General features: G+C 47.2%; 1 protein-coding gene across 1 annotated transcript in view; it reads right to left on the reverse strand.

Annotated features, from left to right (window-relative positions):
• Positions 1 to 14,721, reverse strand: part of LOC119383933 (uncharacterized) — a 91,790-nt gene that overhangs the window by 43,481 nt on the left and 33,588 nt on the right. Inside the window, exon 3 of the mRNA XM_037652209.2 lies at positions 5,180 to 5,381. Within this exon, the coding sequence (XP_037508137.1) occupies positions 5,180 to 5,381 (202 nt within the window). The remainder of the gene's footprint in view (positions 1 to 5,179; positions 5,382 to 14,721) is intronic.

The raw sequence follows: 14,721 nt of genomic DNA on the forward strand, positions 1-14,721 counted from the left end.
GAAATAGATTAGCCGAGCTACGATAATACCTGTCTAGCATGAAGTCTGTATCGTATGTATGGTTCTTGATAAAGACAAGCGCCGGTTCTGTTAACATGCTTACAAGTTTTGCGCATGCCCACTAACAACAAACACGCGTCAGAAGATTATCGTGAATGTGTTCCCTATCCTACCAAACGTATAAATAGCTGGGAAAATAAATCAACCTTGTTCTTTGTTGACTGACACTTGGCTCGATCGTATTTTTGGCACGAACCCGACGAAACATGAAGTCAGAAGTGCGGCTCACCCACATGCAACCGTGATGGAATTCTTAAAGCCCCCGTAGCCATTACGTCTAAGTGGCGACATTGCCAAACAATGGAAGCTTTTTAAGCAAAAATTTGAGCTTTTCCTAACAGCCTCGGCATCAACAGAAAAGCCTCGGGATGAGAGCACGAAGACGGCCCTGCTGCTCAGCTTGGGAGGCGACGATGTACTGGAAATCTACAACAACTTTACTTTCACTGAAGACGCTGAAAGACAGGACTATGCGGCCGTTATCAAGAAGTTTGACGAGTATTGCGCGGCGCAGGTGAATGAAGTACATGAGCGGTACTTATTTCGACGACGAGTGCAAGCAGAAGGTGAGCCCTTTGAACCATTCGCAAGGGACCTTAGGCACCTGGCCAAAGCATGCAACTTCGGCGTAATGGAAAGTTCAATGATCCGCGACCAAATTGTATTTGGAACGAGCGACGACAAAGTGCGCCAGAAGCTACTACGGGACAAGGACTTGACATTTGTGAAAGCTGAGCAGGTATGCAAAGCCGCCGAGTTGTCAGAGGCACAAAATCAAGTTTGGGCACGGGAGCAGCGCCAAATTGACCGATCCAGACCCGGCCAAGGAAACTGGTGCGTCCGCAGTATTTGAATGCAGTAGGTGTGGCCGGCAGCACGGCTCGAGAAATTGCCCCGCGTTTGGACGCAACTGTAGGCGGTGCGGAGGCAAGAACCACTTTGCTGTGCGATGCAAGAGCAAGAGACAAGTGGACGAGGTCAGGACTGATGAAGACTTCACGATTCTGGACGTATCCGTGGATGCCGTTGCAAGCCATCGTGACTGGGTAGTGGAAGCACAAGTGGGCGGGAAGCGCATGAAGCTCAAAGTGGATACCGGTGCCCAAGCCAACCTTTTGCCGCATAGTGTGTACCGCACACTACAGCCGGCAGCGCAATAAGAGAAAGCAGCTCAGTGCTACGCTCATATGGGGGAGGAATCGTCAAGCATTTTGGAGTAGCCAGCCTGAAGGTCACCGTTGGCAAGGCGGCGATTGAAGTCGACTTCTTCCTGGTAAAGAAAGGACGCGCCATTATTGGTCTTGAAGCAAGCGAACACCTGGGACTCTTCGTCAGGTCAGTCAATGCAATAACAACGGGACCTCCAGAGTTCATGCAGGAATACAAGGACGTCTTCACCGGCATCGGATGCCTTCAGCGGCCGCACAAGATGATGTTGCGACAAGACGCCGCACCTACTGTCCAGATGGCTAGACGAGTACCCCTGGCCCTGCTGAAACCACTGCGAGTAGAACTCGGCCGGATGCTGAAGGCCGGCATCATTTCCAAGGTTGAAGACCCGACGGACTGGGTAAGTCCATTAGTTATCGTCAAGAAGGACGGTCCACTACGGATATGCATGGATCCTAGAAAAATCAATGAAAACCTGAAGCGGAAGCACCTACAGATGCCTCGTCGCGATGATATAGAAGCCGAGCTGGCGGGAGCGCGGTACTTTTCACGACTAGACGCCAAATCCGGATTTCATCAAATACCGTTGCACGAAGAAACGTCCACAATATGTACGTTTGCGACCCCGTTTGGCCGTTATCGCTTCCTCAGGCTTCCTTTCGGCATCTCCTCAGCATCCGAAGTGTTTCAAAGATACATGAACGAAATCTTTGATGGGATTCCTGGCGTAAGTGTGTATGTCGACGACATCCTAGTGTGGGGCTCTTCAAGAAAAGAGCACGACGAAAGGCTAAGAGCAGTCCTCCAGTCCGCGCGTAAGGCGGGATTAACATTCAATGCTCCAAAATGCAAAATTGGTGTCACAGAAATTTCTTTTCTCGGCAATGTAATTTCCGAAAAAGGTATACGGCCAAGTCCTGATGCCGTCGAATCAGTTTTACATATGCCGCCGCCGAACGACAAGAAGGGAGTTCACCGAATGCTAGGTGTCATCAACTATTTCGGAAAGTTTGTACCAGCACTTGCAGAAAAAACTAAGTTGCTTCGAGACCTGATCAGGAAAGACCGTATTTTTGAATGAACGGATAACCATGCCAGAGAATGGAACCATATCTGTGCCACATTAAGTAGCCAGCCTGTTCTGGCTATCTTCCACCCAATGCGTGACACTAAAATCTCTTCAGATGCATCCCAAAACGGCATCGGCTCAGCGTTGCTACAGCGTTACGGGGATGCTTGGAAACCTGTCGCGTATGCTTCACGAGTACTCTCTGACACCCAGAAGCGTTATTCCCAGATTGAGAAGGAGGCACTGGCTGTGGTGTATGGGTGCGAGAAATTTCACCATTTCGTGTATGGGCGCACGGTAATCCTCGAAACAGACCACCGCCCCCTGATCAATATTGCGAAAAAGGCAATCGCTGACATGCCACCAAGACTGCAACGTTTCTATTTACGTTTGCTAAAATACAATTTCAAACTGCATTTTGTTCCAGGAAAGCAGTTCGTGTTGCCGGACCTGCTGTCACGTGCTACTGTCGGCAAACCGAAAAAGGATGAAGCAGACGAAGACGTTGAAGTTCACGCCGTAAGTGTTGTGTCGTCACTTGTAAGCGGTGCTACGTTAGAACGCCTATCAAAAGAAACTCGAAATGACAGCCACTTGCAAAGAGTCGTCACTTGCCTCCAGAACAACCAACCTGTGCAGGGGCAGTTTAAGCAATTCGAAAGTGAATTGTCTACTGTGAGCGGTGTGCTACTAAAAGGGTGCAAAGTCGTGGGGCCAACCAGTATGCGCCAAGAAATGTTGCAAAGAATCCATGATGGCCATATGGGACTGAATAAGAACAAGCAACGCGCGCGCCGTTTGGTTTTCTGGCCTGGTATGAACACTGATATTGAAAATCTGGTAAAAAATGCTCAGTGTGCCAGAAGCACGCATACAAGCAACATAGCGAACCGCTTCTTATTCGCCCAGTACCTGCGCACGCATGGTGTAGGGTAGGTGTAGACATCTTCCAGTATGCGGGCAAGTCATATCTTTGCGCGTATGATGCCTTATCTAATTTTCCAGAGGTAGAGCAACTGCAGGACACGTCAGCAGCCGGTGTCATTGATAAGCTAAGCGCAATATTTGCAAGATACGGCATACCTGTGCAAGTGTGCACTGACAACGGACCGCAATTCTCCAGTCGTGAGTATTTTCAAAAAGATACGATTTCGAGCATGTCACTTCCACGCTCAAATGGTTTGGCCGAAAAAGGAGTCCAGGTGGTTAAAAGAATCCTCAAAAAAACAACCGAGGGGAGAGACGACTTCTGGCTTGGATTGCTCGGTTACAGGTCCTGTCCCCTGGAAGACGGCCGATCGCCAGGTGAACTGCTGTTTGGCCGACGGCTGCGAACGCCATTGCCGGATTTCGCGGAGGTTCCCAGCACGCCTGTGCGGAAGCATCGACAGGCGGCACAACCAAGACGACCCCTGGCTCCATTGCAGCAAGGGCAAGTCGTGCGTGTGCGCGGAGACCGATGGGAGACCAAAGCCAGAGTGATGCGAGCGGAGAAACCAAGATCCTACCGAGTGGAGACAGAAGACGGCAAAATGCTGCGTCGAAACCGGCAGCACCTTCTTGCGACAGCCGAACCGTTCAGAAGGGAGTCATCCACCGAAGATGAAAGCGACGACGAACGCGACAACGACGGCAGTGTAGGCCAACAGGCGTCTTCGACCGAGCGTGCACCGGGGATTTCAAATGACGCAAATCCATGTTTGAGGAGATCGACACGCCAAAAAAGACCGCCACAGCGCCTGTATTATGGAAGCAATTTTGAGCAATGTTCTTAACTTGTGGCAATATTTTCACTTTTATTGATTGTACAGAAAGGAAGATGTGTCGTATGTATGATTCTTGATAAAGACAAGCGCCGGTTCTGTTAACATGCTTACAAGTTTTGCGCATGCCCACTAACAACAAACACGCGTCAGAAGATTATCGTGAATGTGTTCCCTATCCTACCAAACGTATAAATAGCTGGGAAAATAAATCAACCTTGTTCTTTGTTGACTGACACTTGGCTCGATCGTATTCTTGGCACGAACTCGACGAAACAAAGTCGTAAAGTCTGATTTAGTGTGAACAGTCCAGCTTCATTTTCTGGCTGATCTCTGTTTTTGTTAAGTTTATACGAGAGCACGCGTTACGCATCAGAATTGCAAACTGACGCGTTGCGTGAACATCGATGGTGGGCAGGGTGAGCATCGTGGCAGCGAAGTTTTTGCCGACAAGCATCGTCACCCCGTCTCTTCAGACGCGCTGCGTGTCGCGTTGAGCACATCAATGCGCGCCAGCCTGCTGGTCGAAGGAGGATATGCGCATGCATCGGCTCATGCAAAATGAATGCTTTCAAACCATTGATAGCATTTAGGTTTTCTCGTTGTTTCATGGGCACATAATACGAAAATTGCTACTAAATTGCTAAAACGAAAGTTCGAAGTGGTCATAACGTAGCCATGGAGCCAACCAGACGTTTTCATCTCCAAACGGGATAATAAAGTAGACAGCGCGACGCAAGGTATCCACCAACCGCAACCCTGACTTTAATGCATCTAGAAAGCAAGAGGGTTCAGGAAAGGGTACTCTTATTTGGATCGTCTTCGTGAGATCCTGCCATTGAATGTGACGTGCTTTAATGTCCTATAGATAAATGCAGTGCAGTTTCAAGGTCGTCACGGCTCAGCAAAAAGTGGGAAAGCAACATAGTCAATTACCGATGGGGATATATCGTACAAAACGTATTGAAGTATGAAACTTTTGGAATTTTAATGGAATTTATATGTTCCCAATAGCTAGGTACACAACCTATACACAATAACGGAAAGTGTCGCCACACGATATTTTCCAATCGAAGTGATACTGTCGCAACTTATACAGGGCAATTTGTTTACGTACTTTCAGTGAGTGAAGTCTTGGCTAACACAACAGTTGCTCCGGCCAGGATGCAGCCATACATGACTAGTAAGTTCTCCACACCGTTGTCGAGGTGAATGCAGACCCGGTCTCCAGGAAGCAAGCCATACTGCTGCAGACCCACAGCGTAGCGTTCCATTCCAGCCAACAACTGAGCTCGTGTAAGGCTGACGCCATCGCTAACCTGCACGTATTTAAAAATAAACATAAAAAAACACGCGTTGCGTTGTCGCACCGCTGCTTAACACTTATTCCTGTGGGATTTCCAGTACACTCGTGCAAATCCTGTCAACATGTCCAGAAAATCATGCCTAACATTTGTAAAACAGGGCAGTACGGTTTCGTTCGAGCATTTGTTCTGGTGATTGATGCTTCTTGTCGTGCTCGTCCGCGGCAGACGGCGACCAACAGGAGATAGAAGGGTTAGACGACAAAGTATGAAACAGGAAGAAGGCAGACAAGACGTTTATACTTCACGCTACGATTATCCCTTGTGACGGAACAGGACTAGCGCATCGAGCTGCCCTTCAAATTGAAGAGAGGCTGCAAGTTGTTCTCTATTTATTTCAATTGCATTGTTACCAACATTGCTACTGTTTTTAATTGTTGTTTACTGAAATCTTGTAATTTTATTTAACTAGCCTGCGTGCCCTTCATTTGGAAGATTATATAATAATAAAAAACAAAGATATAAGTAAATATAAAGAGGCGTCAATTTGCGCCTTTTCTCTTACAAGTCAAGGGGAAGCGCTCCTTATCAGAAAAGAAAGCGCATGAAATACCGCTTCATTTCATTTGAGCAAGATGTTGTCTCAAGCACTTTGAGCACCACTCTCACAAGGCTACAGTATAAACCCGCCATAGTCCTAAAATACTTTACCCTATATAAGGTATATGATCTCATTGCAGCCCCTCCTCCGACAGCCATAAACGCTACTTGAGATAGTCTGCAACCACCGTTTAGAAATCTGCAGGTTTTTGCATGACGACCTCCGGTAAGCGTTTACGCCGCAGTCTCTTCCAAATATGTGCACTCTTTCGGAAACACTGCGATCAACACTGCCGCCTATTTCCGCCATGTATGTACACGTAACGGTGTGCTGTACGCAGCAGTGGCGCAAGGTACCAAGCAGTTAGCGTGGCTTTAAGGGTGTAGGTAAATGCATAATGCAGATCCACCCCCTCTATGCAAATATAGAGAATCGCGTTTTTACCAGCATCCGCACTGAAATAAAAATAAATAAATTGGAGGACGCTTGAGCTTCGCCTTCAAGGCGATAGTGTAATCGGGCCCTGTGCGCATCGCCTTCTCAATTGCCAGCCTGACTTCGGTTATCGGAGCATGCCTCCACCGCGCCACAAGGAAATGAAGGTCTGTACGCGTAGCGTGTACCGTTTCAAACTCTCCTAGATTGCAGCTGCAAGTGCAGTTGTTAAGTGCCCACTATGCCATAATTCTTCCCTTTACGAATCAGAGAGGGGCCCATTACGCGTCCGTAAGGCAACATAACTTACGCAGCTGCTCACTTTGTTGCTGCTTTTGCAGCTGATGATGATTCAATATGGCTGAGCGCTCTGTAATGGGTCGGCCTTTAAAATAGCCACTCGTTGCGAAATAAATGTGTTTCGACGCCTCGCGCGATTCTACGCTTCTGCCACACAATATTACATTCGTTAAGGAGCCTCCTTCCACTACATTACATTCATACACTATTTTACGGGCGAAGCACCTTAGGGTCTCGGTGTGTCGGCGTGCATCGCGCGTCGTCGTCTCCTCCATGTGCTTGAGCGCGAGAGAGGGCGCCTCCGCCTCAGCGCTCGCCGTGTGGCGAGAGAGAGCGAACGGCATGCGTTGACAATGGCAACGCTCTTTCTGCGATGAACGCTGAACTACCAGCTCATAAGGAACGAAAACGCGCCCTCGCCCGCGAGAGACAACGCCGACGCAGGCAGCGTCTGCTAGCTAGTTTATTGATTTAAAGAACCGACTGCTCGCGCTGCGCAACCGTTCACCGGCCACCGCGTAGATATAGGCACTGCATCTTGACCTGCAATGTAGTGCTTATGGCAGATTTCTCTTGTGCGTAGTTGAACGATTATGTTTCGCAGCCTGCATGTTAACTAAAAGCGGACTACGGGTCTCTGTGTATAAACTTTCTTCTGTCTCTCATTGCCCATTAGCAGTGATTTTGCTGTGGGAAACACCGGCGCACACTGCATGCAGCGCTCCTCCACAGGTTTCACGTTAGTGCAGCTGAAACACCCTTCCCTACATGCTTCGGCTCTCCACAAATTTTTTTTCTCGAAGCAATTTCAAGAAATAGCATAGCTTTGTGGTAGAACACATGCTTGCCACGCAGACTGCCTGGGTTCGATTCTCACTCAAGCCGAAAATTTTTATTATTTATTTTATTTGCATCTTTCTCGATTTTTTGGTCACGGACAAGATGACGATTTTTCGCTCACAACCAACGACGCCGACACCGACGCCGACCCCGGAGTTTCTCCAAGTTTTAACGATGTCGCGTTTAAACATGGAACACGCTTGAGCTGCACCTTCATGTGTAGAATCGCTCCTTGTTCGCATCGCCTTCTCAAATGCTAGCCCAGCTTTCCTTCAAGGTGGACCCCTAAACCGCGCCGCAAGGAAAGGGACACCTGTGCGCGTAACATTGGCAGTTTCAAACCATCCGAGAATACCTACTCCAGTACAATTGCGAATTGATCACCGCGCCATGATGATTTCTTCTGCGAATTGGCGACGTAGCCACTACACGTCCGTAAGCCAACGTCCGCACCTGCACACTTTGCTCATCCTAACAGCAACAGACGCGCCACCGCTGGACATGACGTCATCACTAACCCCATAAAACTTACACGCCAGGCATGACAAGGCGCCTTTGACAAAGATAGGTCCCCTATCGAAACGTCGGCCAGCCTGATCTGAGGCACTTTCTCCTGTTTTCAAACCTATAACGTGTATCCATCTCTCGGCTCCCTTCTTGATCTTGGACTCCATGCCTGCTGACGATGACGGAACAGAGTAAGTGCCCCTTGTTGTCCTTGGCGCATGTAGCTATTCTAGGCGACAGCCAATTCAAATACTTACACGAACACTTCCCGTCAGGCCCACAAGCACCATACATTAGACACTTTAGCGGCGCACAGACAACAGACATCTTAACACTGGTATGTGACGCCCCAACAGATACTACACACTTCATTATCAATGTTGGAACGAACAACCTCCACAGTAAAAATGCAGCAGAAACAATCGAATCACTAAACTACGTAATACTTTCAATCCAGGCAGCTCGCCCGAACACACACATAACTGTGACAACTGTGGCTCCTCGACTACAGAACAAACACCGCCCACTGATCCACCAAACAACCGCACTGATGAGGCACACAGAGGAAAGAAACAAACTAAACACACTGATACTTAACTTGACACATTTTCACAAGAATGTAGACGCCATCCACCACACAGAAATACACAATTCACCACACGAACACTTGGCCTGGGATGGCCTCCACCTAAACCACCGAGGCGTTGCAGCAGTCGCTCAGCGCATTAAACATCTCATTAAAGGACAACATAACATCACTTACCAGCCCACACAAGGCCCTTCCACCATCCCTGTCTCCGTTACAGCGCCACGCACTAGAGCCACACTAGCCCACTCAGCAACATCCCACACGCAAACAACAGAACAAAAGACGAACTCACCACCGAAAACACACTCGTCTGTGAGCCAAACGGAGGCAACATACACCACAGCCGAAGCCTCCACACAAACTACACCCAATGCAAGGTCCACAGCCGAAGCCTACACACAAACAACGTCCAACATGAGGCCCACAGCCGAACCTTCCACACAAATTACATGCCCACCTCCACACTACCACCAGGAACCCGACACAACCGACACCGACGAAACAAAATCCGCAACCGAAGTTGTCACGCAGACGCCCACCCTCATACCTACGCACACGGACACCCAAGCCGCAACAGTCGTCGAATCTAACGAACCAGAAGTTCAAACAGCTCCCAAACGGGAACGCGCGAACACGCGCCGGTCCACCCGCACTAACACAAACAAGTGACAAACCCTTGAAATCACTACTCCCCAGACACGCCGCATTGAATTTTTACGAGCTAGAAAACTAACCCAAAAACTCACCAACTACACCTGCCACCTCAACACGTACAAGCACTGCATAAAGAACAACACAATTCCCAAAGGACTAAAACTGAAAGCGACACCCGCGTTAGGTACTCTCTCCACCCAATATCAAGATAACTGGCAAAGAGCACTAGACAACGCTTCATTTTCTCTCTTAAATATACTCAAGAGCCACTGCATAGAACAAATTGAAGAATTTTCCCAAAACCTCCAGAACATAATTCTAACAACCGAAGAAAAAAGGGACCTAGAACAATATAAAGAAAAACAGAATAAAAAATTGAGGCAAAAGCAGAATAAGAAAATGATTTCCAATCAAGGAACACCCTCCCGAACAACCACCCTAGTCCCGCTAACAACTGACAATACAAACAGAGAAATACCAAGCACAGCTAACATCACACAAATAGAGCAGTCCAATGTTGTAGACATTTCAAGTACATTAAGTCTAGAGGAAACAATGGTCCTTAGCAAGGGCCTGAACTTTTGTCCAACCAACAACACAATAGATGAATTCGAACTACACAGAGACCTCACAGAATTTTCACGAAGAATGCGCATTAGACACTTTTTTGCAGATAACGATGGAGCAGAAAGAGGTACTACAACGCTCAGGGCTCAGTCTACTTGGACTCCCGAACCAGAACAGGCAATTGAACTCGACTTATATCCTAAAGCTATCACTACAGAAATTATTAATCAATCGAAATCATCTAAAAAGCCTAGGAACATGACTTATTCGGAGAGTCGCATCATCTCTAACCTCAAGTCGCGCGAAGACATTGTCATCAAGGAAGCCGATAAGGGAGGAAGCATAGTCATTTGGCCAACACAGAAGTACAAGCACGAGGCTTACAGACAACTTAATAACCCAGAACACTACCGCAAACTAGACAACGATCCAACAGAACAATACACACTCACAATCACTAACACACTTAGATCCCTCCTTGCTGATGAATTAATAACTCCATCAGAATTCAAGTTTTTGAAACCAAACAACAAAGCAGCAGGGCGGTTTTACCTCCTCCCCAAAATTCACAAAGTACCATCCACCGAATTATACACTGCCAATATTCCAGGGCGCCCAATAGTATCAAACAACAACACCCCAACCGAGAGCCTCTCCGAATTCCTTAACCACTTTCTCGGGGACATTCCGAAGACATTCCCGTCATTTGTACAAGACACCCCACACCTACTGCGAATAATAGAAGAGATTAATAGCAAAGGCACACTACCACAAAACGCCATCCTCGTCACACTAGACGTTGCCGCTTTATACACGAATATCCCGATCCCGGAGGGCCTAACCTCAATAAAGCAAACTTTAAATCAACATAATGTACAGCATTCTACTGAAGTATATTTATCATTACTCGAACTAGTACTATCACACAACTATTTTGAATTTGAAGAAAATTACTACCTTCAAATACAAGGAACAAGCATGGGCACCCCATTCGCACCCACTTATGCAAACATATTCATGGGAATTCTGGAAACAGACTTCCTGGCTCGCTGCGCAGACAAACCCCACACATACCTTCGGTGCATTGATGACATACTTATAATATGGGGTCACGGCAGGGACAATCTAGCTAAATTTACATCATTCCTAAACTCCTTTCATCCAACAAAGTTCACGTCCGAGACCTCAGCTGAGTGCATCAACTTTCTTGACACAACCATATATCTTGAGAATGGTATATTAAAGACAACGCTGTATAAAAAACCATTTGACAAGCAACAATACCTAGATTATACTAGCCATCACCCAAAACATTGTAAACAGGGCATTTTCAGGAGCCAAGCAACAAGGTTACGTCGCATATGCGTAGAGGATCAGGATTACGTAAACAGACTTACTACCCTAAAAGAAACACTAGCAAACAGAAGTCATCCAAACGCGTTCCTTCATAAGGCTTACACGGACGCACTAAAACTAGATCGCACTGAGACACTCAAACCACGCCCTAAAACCACAACAACAACAACGCCTCTTCTCACTACAAAATTTTCCAACGGACTTCCGAACATAAACAACATCCTCGCAAAATACTATCCGATTCTAACAACCAACCAGAAACTTTAAAAAAATCTTCCCCGAACCGCCTAAGGTTGCCTACAGACGCAACGCCAATTTTAAAGATATGCTCGTACATGCAAAACTCGCAACAAGAACTACACCAACGTCTGGACCCTGTGGGCGTCCAAGATGTTCTACGTGCAAGCATATACAGCCAGCCACCAACGTAAAAAGCACAGCATCCGATTACCTTCACAAGGTAACATCGAACTTCACGTGCACCTCAAACAACCTGATCTACTGCATTGAGTGTGCCACCTGTAAAAAACAGTACATAGGCGAAACTGGACAACCAATTCATGTAAGACTGAACGGCCACCGCGCAGACACAAAGCACAACTTACCAAAAGCAGTAGCCAGCCATTTCAATCAACAAGACCACAATTTCGATCAAGCCAAACTTTACATTCTACAAACAAACCTCCGGTCACCACGTGAGAGGAAATACATGGAATCGTATTTGATACACAAATTTCAATCCCTACACCCATCAGGAATAAATCTAGCACGTGGTAATTTGGAATCATTAAAAGCCATAGCATGATTCCTATAATACTAAGAGACATGAAGTACGCTCAGCTTTCAAAAACCTTAACCTATTCGCAAAATAAAATCCCGACCAGCTCCCATAATACACTATCAATATTCTTTTTTATTATCTCTTAACCTTGCATGTATAAATGTGCACATACGTGTAGATATTATACTCTTAAGATGTTTTCATTTTCTAGTGAATCCGAACCACGGTTTCCTTTCCCCTTTCCGCGCTTCAAAGGCCGCTTCTGGCCAGCATTGTCACAGCGCTCGTCTTCTCAGGAAGTTCTACGAGTCTTATTCCCATTGTTCCCCCCCGGCCGCCCCTCCTTCCTTTCTCCTTTTTTTTCTTCTTTCCCTCTTAGTTGACCGGCGCCCAATTTTTGAAAGCCACCGACGACACTGGATGCATATGCCAGCCAATTACTTCACCCATTAAGCAGGAGCTTTTCAGGCAACCCTTTGAATATCACTTAAAGTAGGCAGGCGGAATTTTAAACCTACGCCACCCGAGTACCTTTTTTCTTTTCTTTTTTTTTAAGCTGCCTTCCCCACTACCTTCTGCAGCTCCTTGGCGGACATTTAAACGTAAGCCGCCCGGTTTTTCTCCCCCCCCCCCCCCCTGTAGTTTCCTTCCTCACCACCTTCTGCAGCTCTTTGTGATGGCTGCACTCGCCCTCTCGCTTGGTTGTAACCCCCCCCCCCTTTTTTTCTTTTTTTTTCTTTCTTTGCAGCTTCCTTTAACTCTGACATGACAGACCCGAACATGTTTGCAAACTCTCTTGAAATGTGGCAAGGGCAACACTCCTCTGCTTTCCAGTTTCTCTCTTTCCAGGCAGAAATTACCAACAGCAACAGACGCGCCACCGCTGGACATGACGTCATCACTAACCCCATAAAACTTACACGCCAGGGATGACAAGGCGCCTTTGACAAAGATAGGTCCCCTATCGAAACGTCGGCCAGCCTGATCTGAGGCACTTTCTCCTGTTTTCAAACCTATTCCTTATAATGACATATAATTATGCCTGTACACTTTCGAACTCGTAGGCCTTTGAACCATCCAAACGTTGTGTAACTGAAATGTTTCCGTGCATGGTGCGATTGTATGCTGCTGCCACGCATTTTACATGATAATGAGCAGCCTCGTCGCACTACATGGCATTCGTAGACTGGTTTTTTTCCCGAAACAGTTTCAAGCACTGGCAATGTCTCATCAGCTATAAGGACGCCATCCTGTTTTGGGACGTTCTACAAAGGGCTTTAAAACACTGCTTGATTGCAATTCTTATAGCGTTATCTCATGCCACCCAAAAGCAATTATATGCCAGTTGACATGTTTTTACTAATGGTTATGCACAGTTCATGGAAAACTCGCATGTTAGACAGGCTTAATAGAACTTTTTGTTGGGCTAGTTGGTACATGCTTACTGAAAAACCAAAAAGACGCGTACCATCAAGGAAAAAAAGTAAGACAGGACAGAAAGGGCGTCACTCGCAACTAACTTTATTCCCAGAACATCAGCATCATATATAACCACAGCGACCCTGCGCGCGCACATCGCCTCACAAGCTCGTCAAAAACCCGCGATAACAAGATTAACTAATCGAAAAATGAATCGATGAAACTAAATTCACCCACACGCAGAGCAACAGATGTGTCACTAACACAGCATTCTTTCTTCTTTCTAATATAGTATGCTTCCATAATTTCACGCGCTAAGACATCGTTACTCTTTCCAAGAACGGAAACACTGGCAAACCCAGGCTCACACTTGCAGGAACCACAATGCACAGGCAAATGTGCTGAAAGTTTATTTTTCACCGAAAGTTCGTGCTCCCTCATCCTGTCGTTTATGCACCGGCCTGTTTGGCCGATATATACCCTACCGCAACTAAGCGGGATCTCGTACACCACGCCAACCGAGCAGGCGACAAAGGGCCTTGCGTGCCTCTTCCCACACGGGGAGGGCCTCGGTGCAGAAGAAATGCGTGGGCACAGGCTAGCCAACTTGCGGGGCGCCGAGAACACCAAGGGTACTTTGTACCTGTTGGCCACATTCTTAAGGTTGTGAGCAACCTTGTGCACATATGGCATAACCATGGGCCTTTTTTCCATCTTGCCTATTTCTCCTCAATCCCTTCAGTTTCTGAAGGAGGGTGTCCGAGACTGCAACAACGACAGAACCAGGGTAGCCGGCTGAATACAGCCTCGTGACCTGATTATTGAAACTTTCCTGCATTAGATGAGGACAAGATTTGTCAAGAGGGCCGTTGCTTCCATGTGCCTGGAAGGAGCGCTGGTGAAATCTTGTCCTCATCTAATGCAGGAAAGTTTCAATAATCAGGTCACGAGGCTGTATTCAGCCGGCTACCCTGGTTCTGTCGTTGTTGCAGTCTCGGAAACCCTCCTTCAGAAACTGAAGGGATTGAGAAGAAATAGGCAGCCGATGGAAAAAAGGCCCATGGTTATGCCATATGTGCACAAGGTTGCTCACAACCTTAAGAATGTGGCCAACAGGTACAAAGTACCCTTGGTGTTCTCGGCGCCCCGCAAGTTGGCTAGCCTGTGCCCACGCATTTCTTCTGCACCGAGGCCCTCCCCGTGTGGGAAGAGGCACGCAAGGCTCTTTGTCGCCTGCTCGGTTGGCGTGGTGTACGAGATCCCGCTTAGTTGCGGTAGGGTATATATCGGCCAAACAGGCCGGTGC

The sequence above is a fragment of the Rhipicephalus sanguineus genome, chromosome 2 (assembly GCF_013339695.2).
Source record: "Rhipicephalus sanguineus isolate Rsan-2018 chromosome 2, BIME_Rsan_1.4, whole genome shotgun sequence".
Lineage (NCBI taxonomy): Eukaryota > Metazoa > Arthropoda > Arachnida > Ixodida > Ixodidae > Rhipicephalus > Rhipicephalus sanguineus.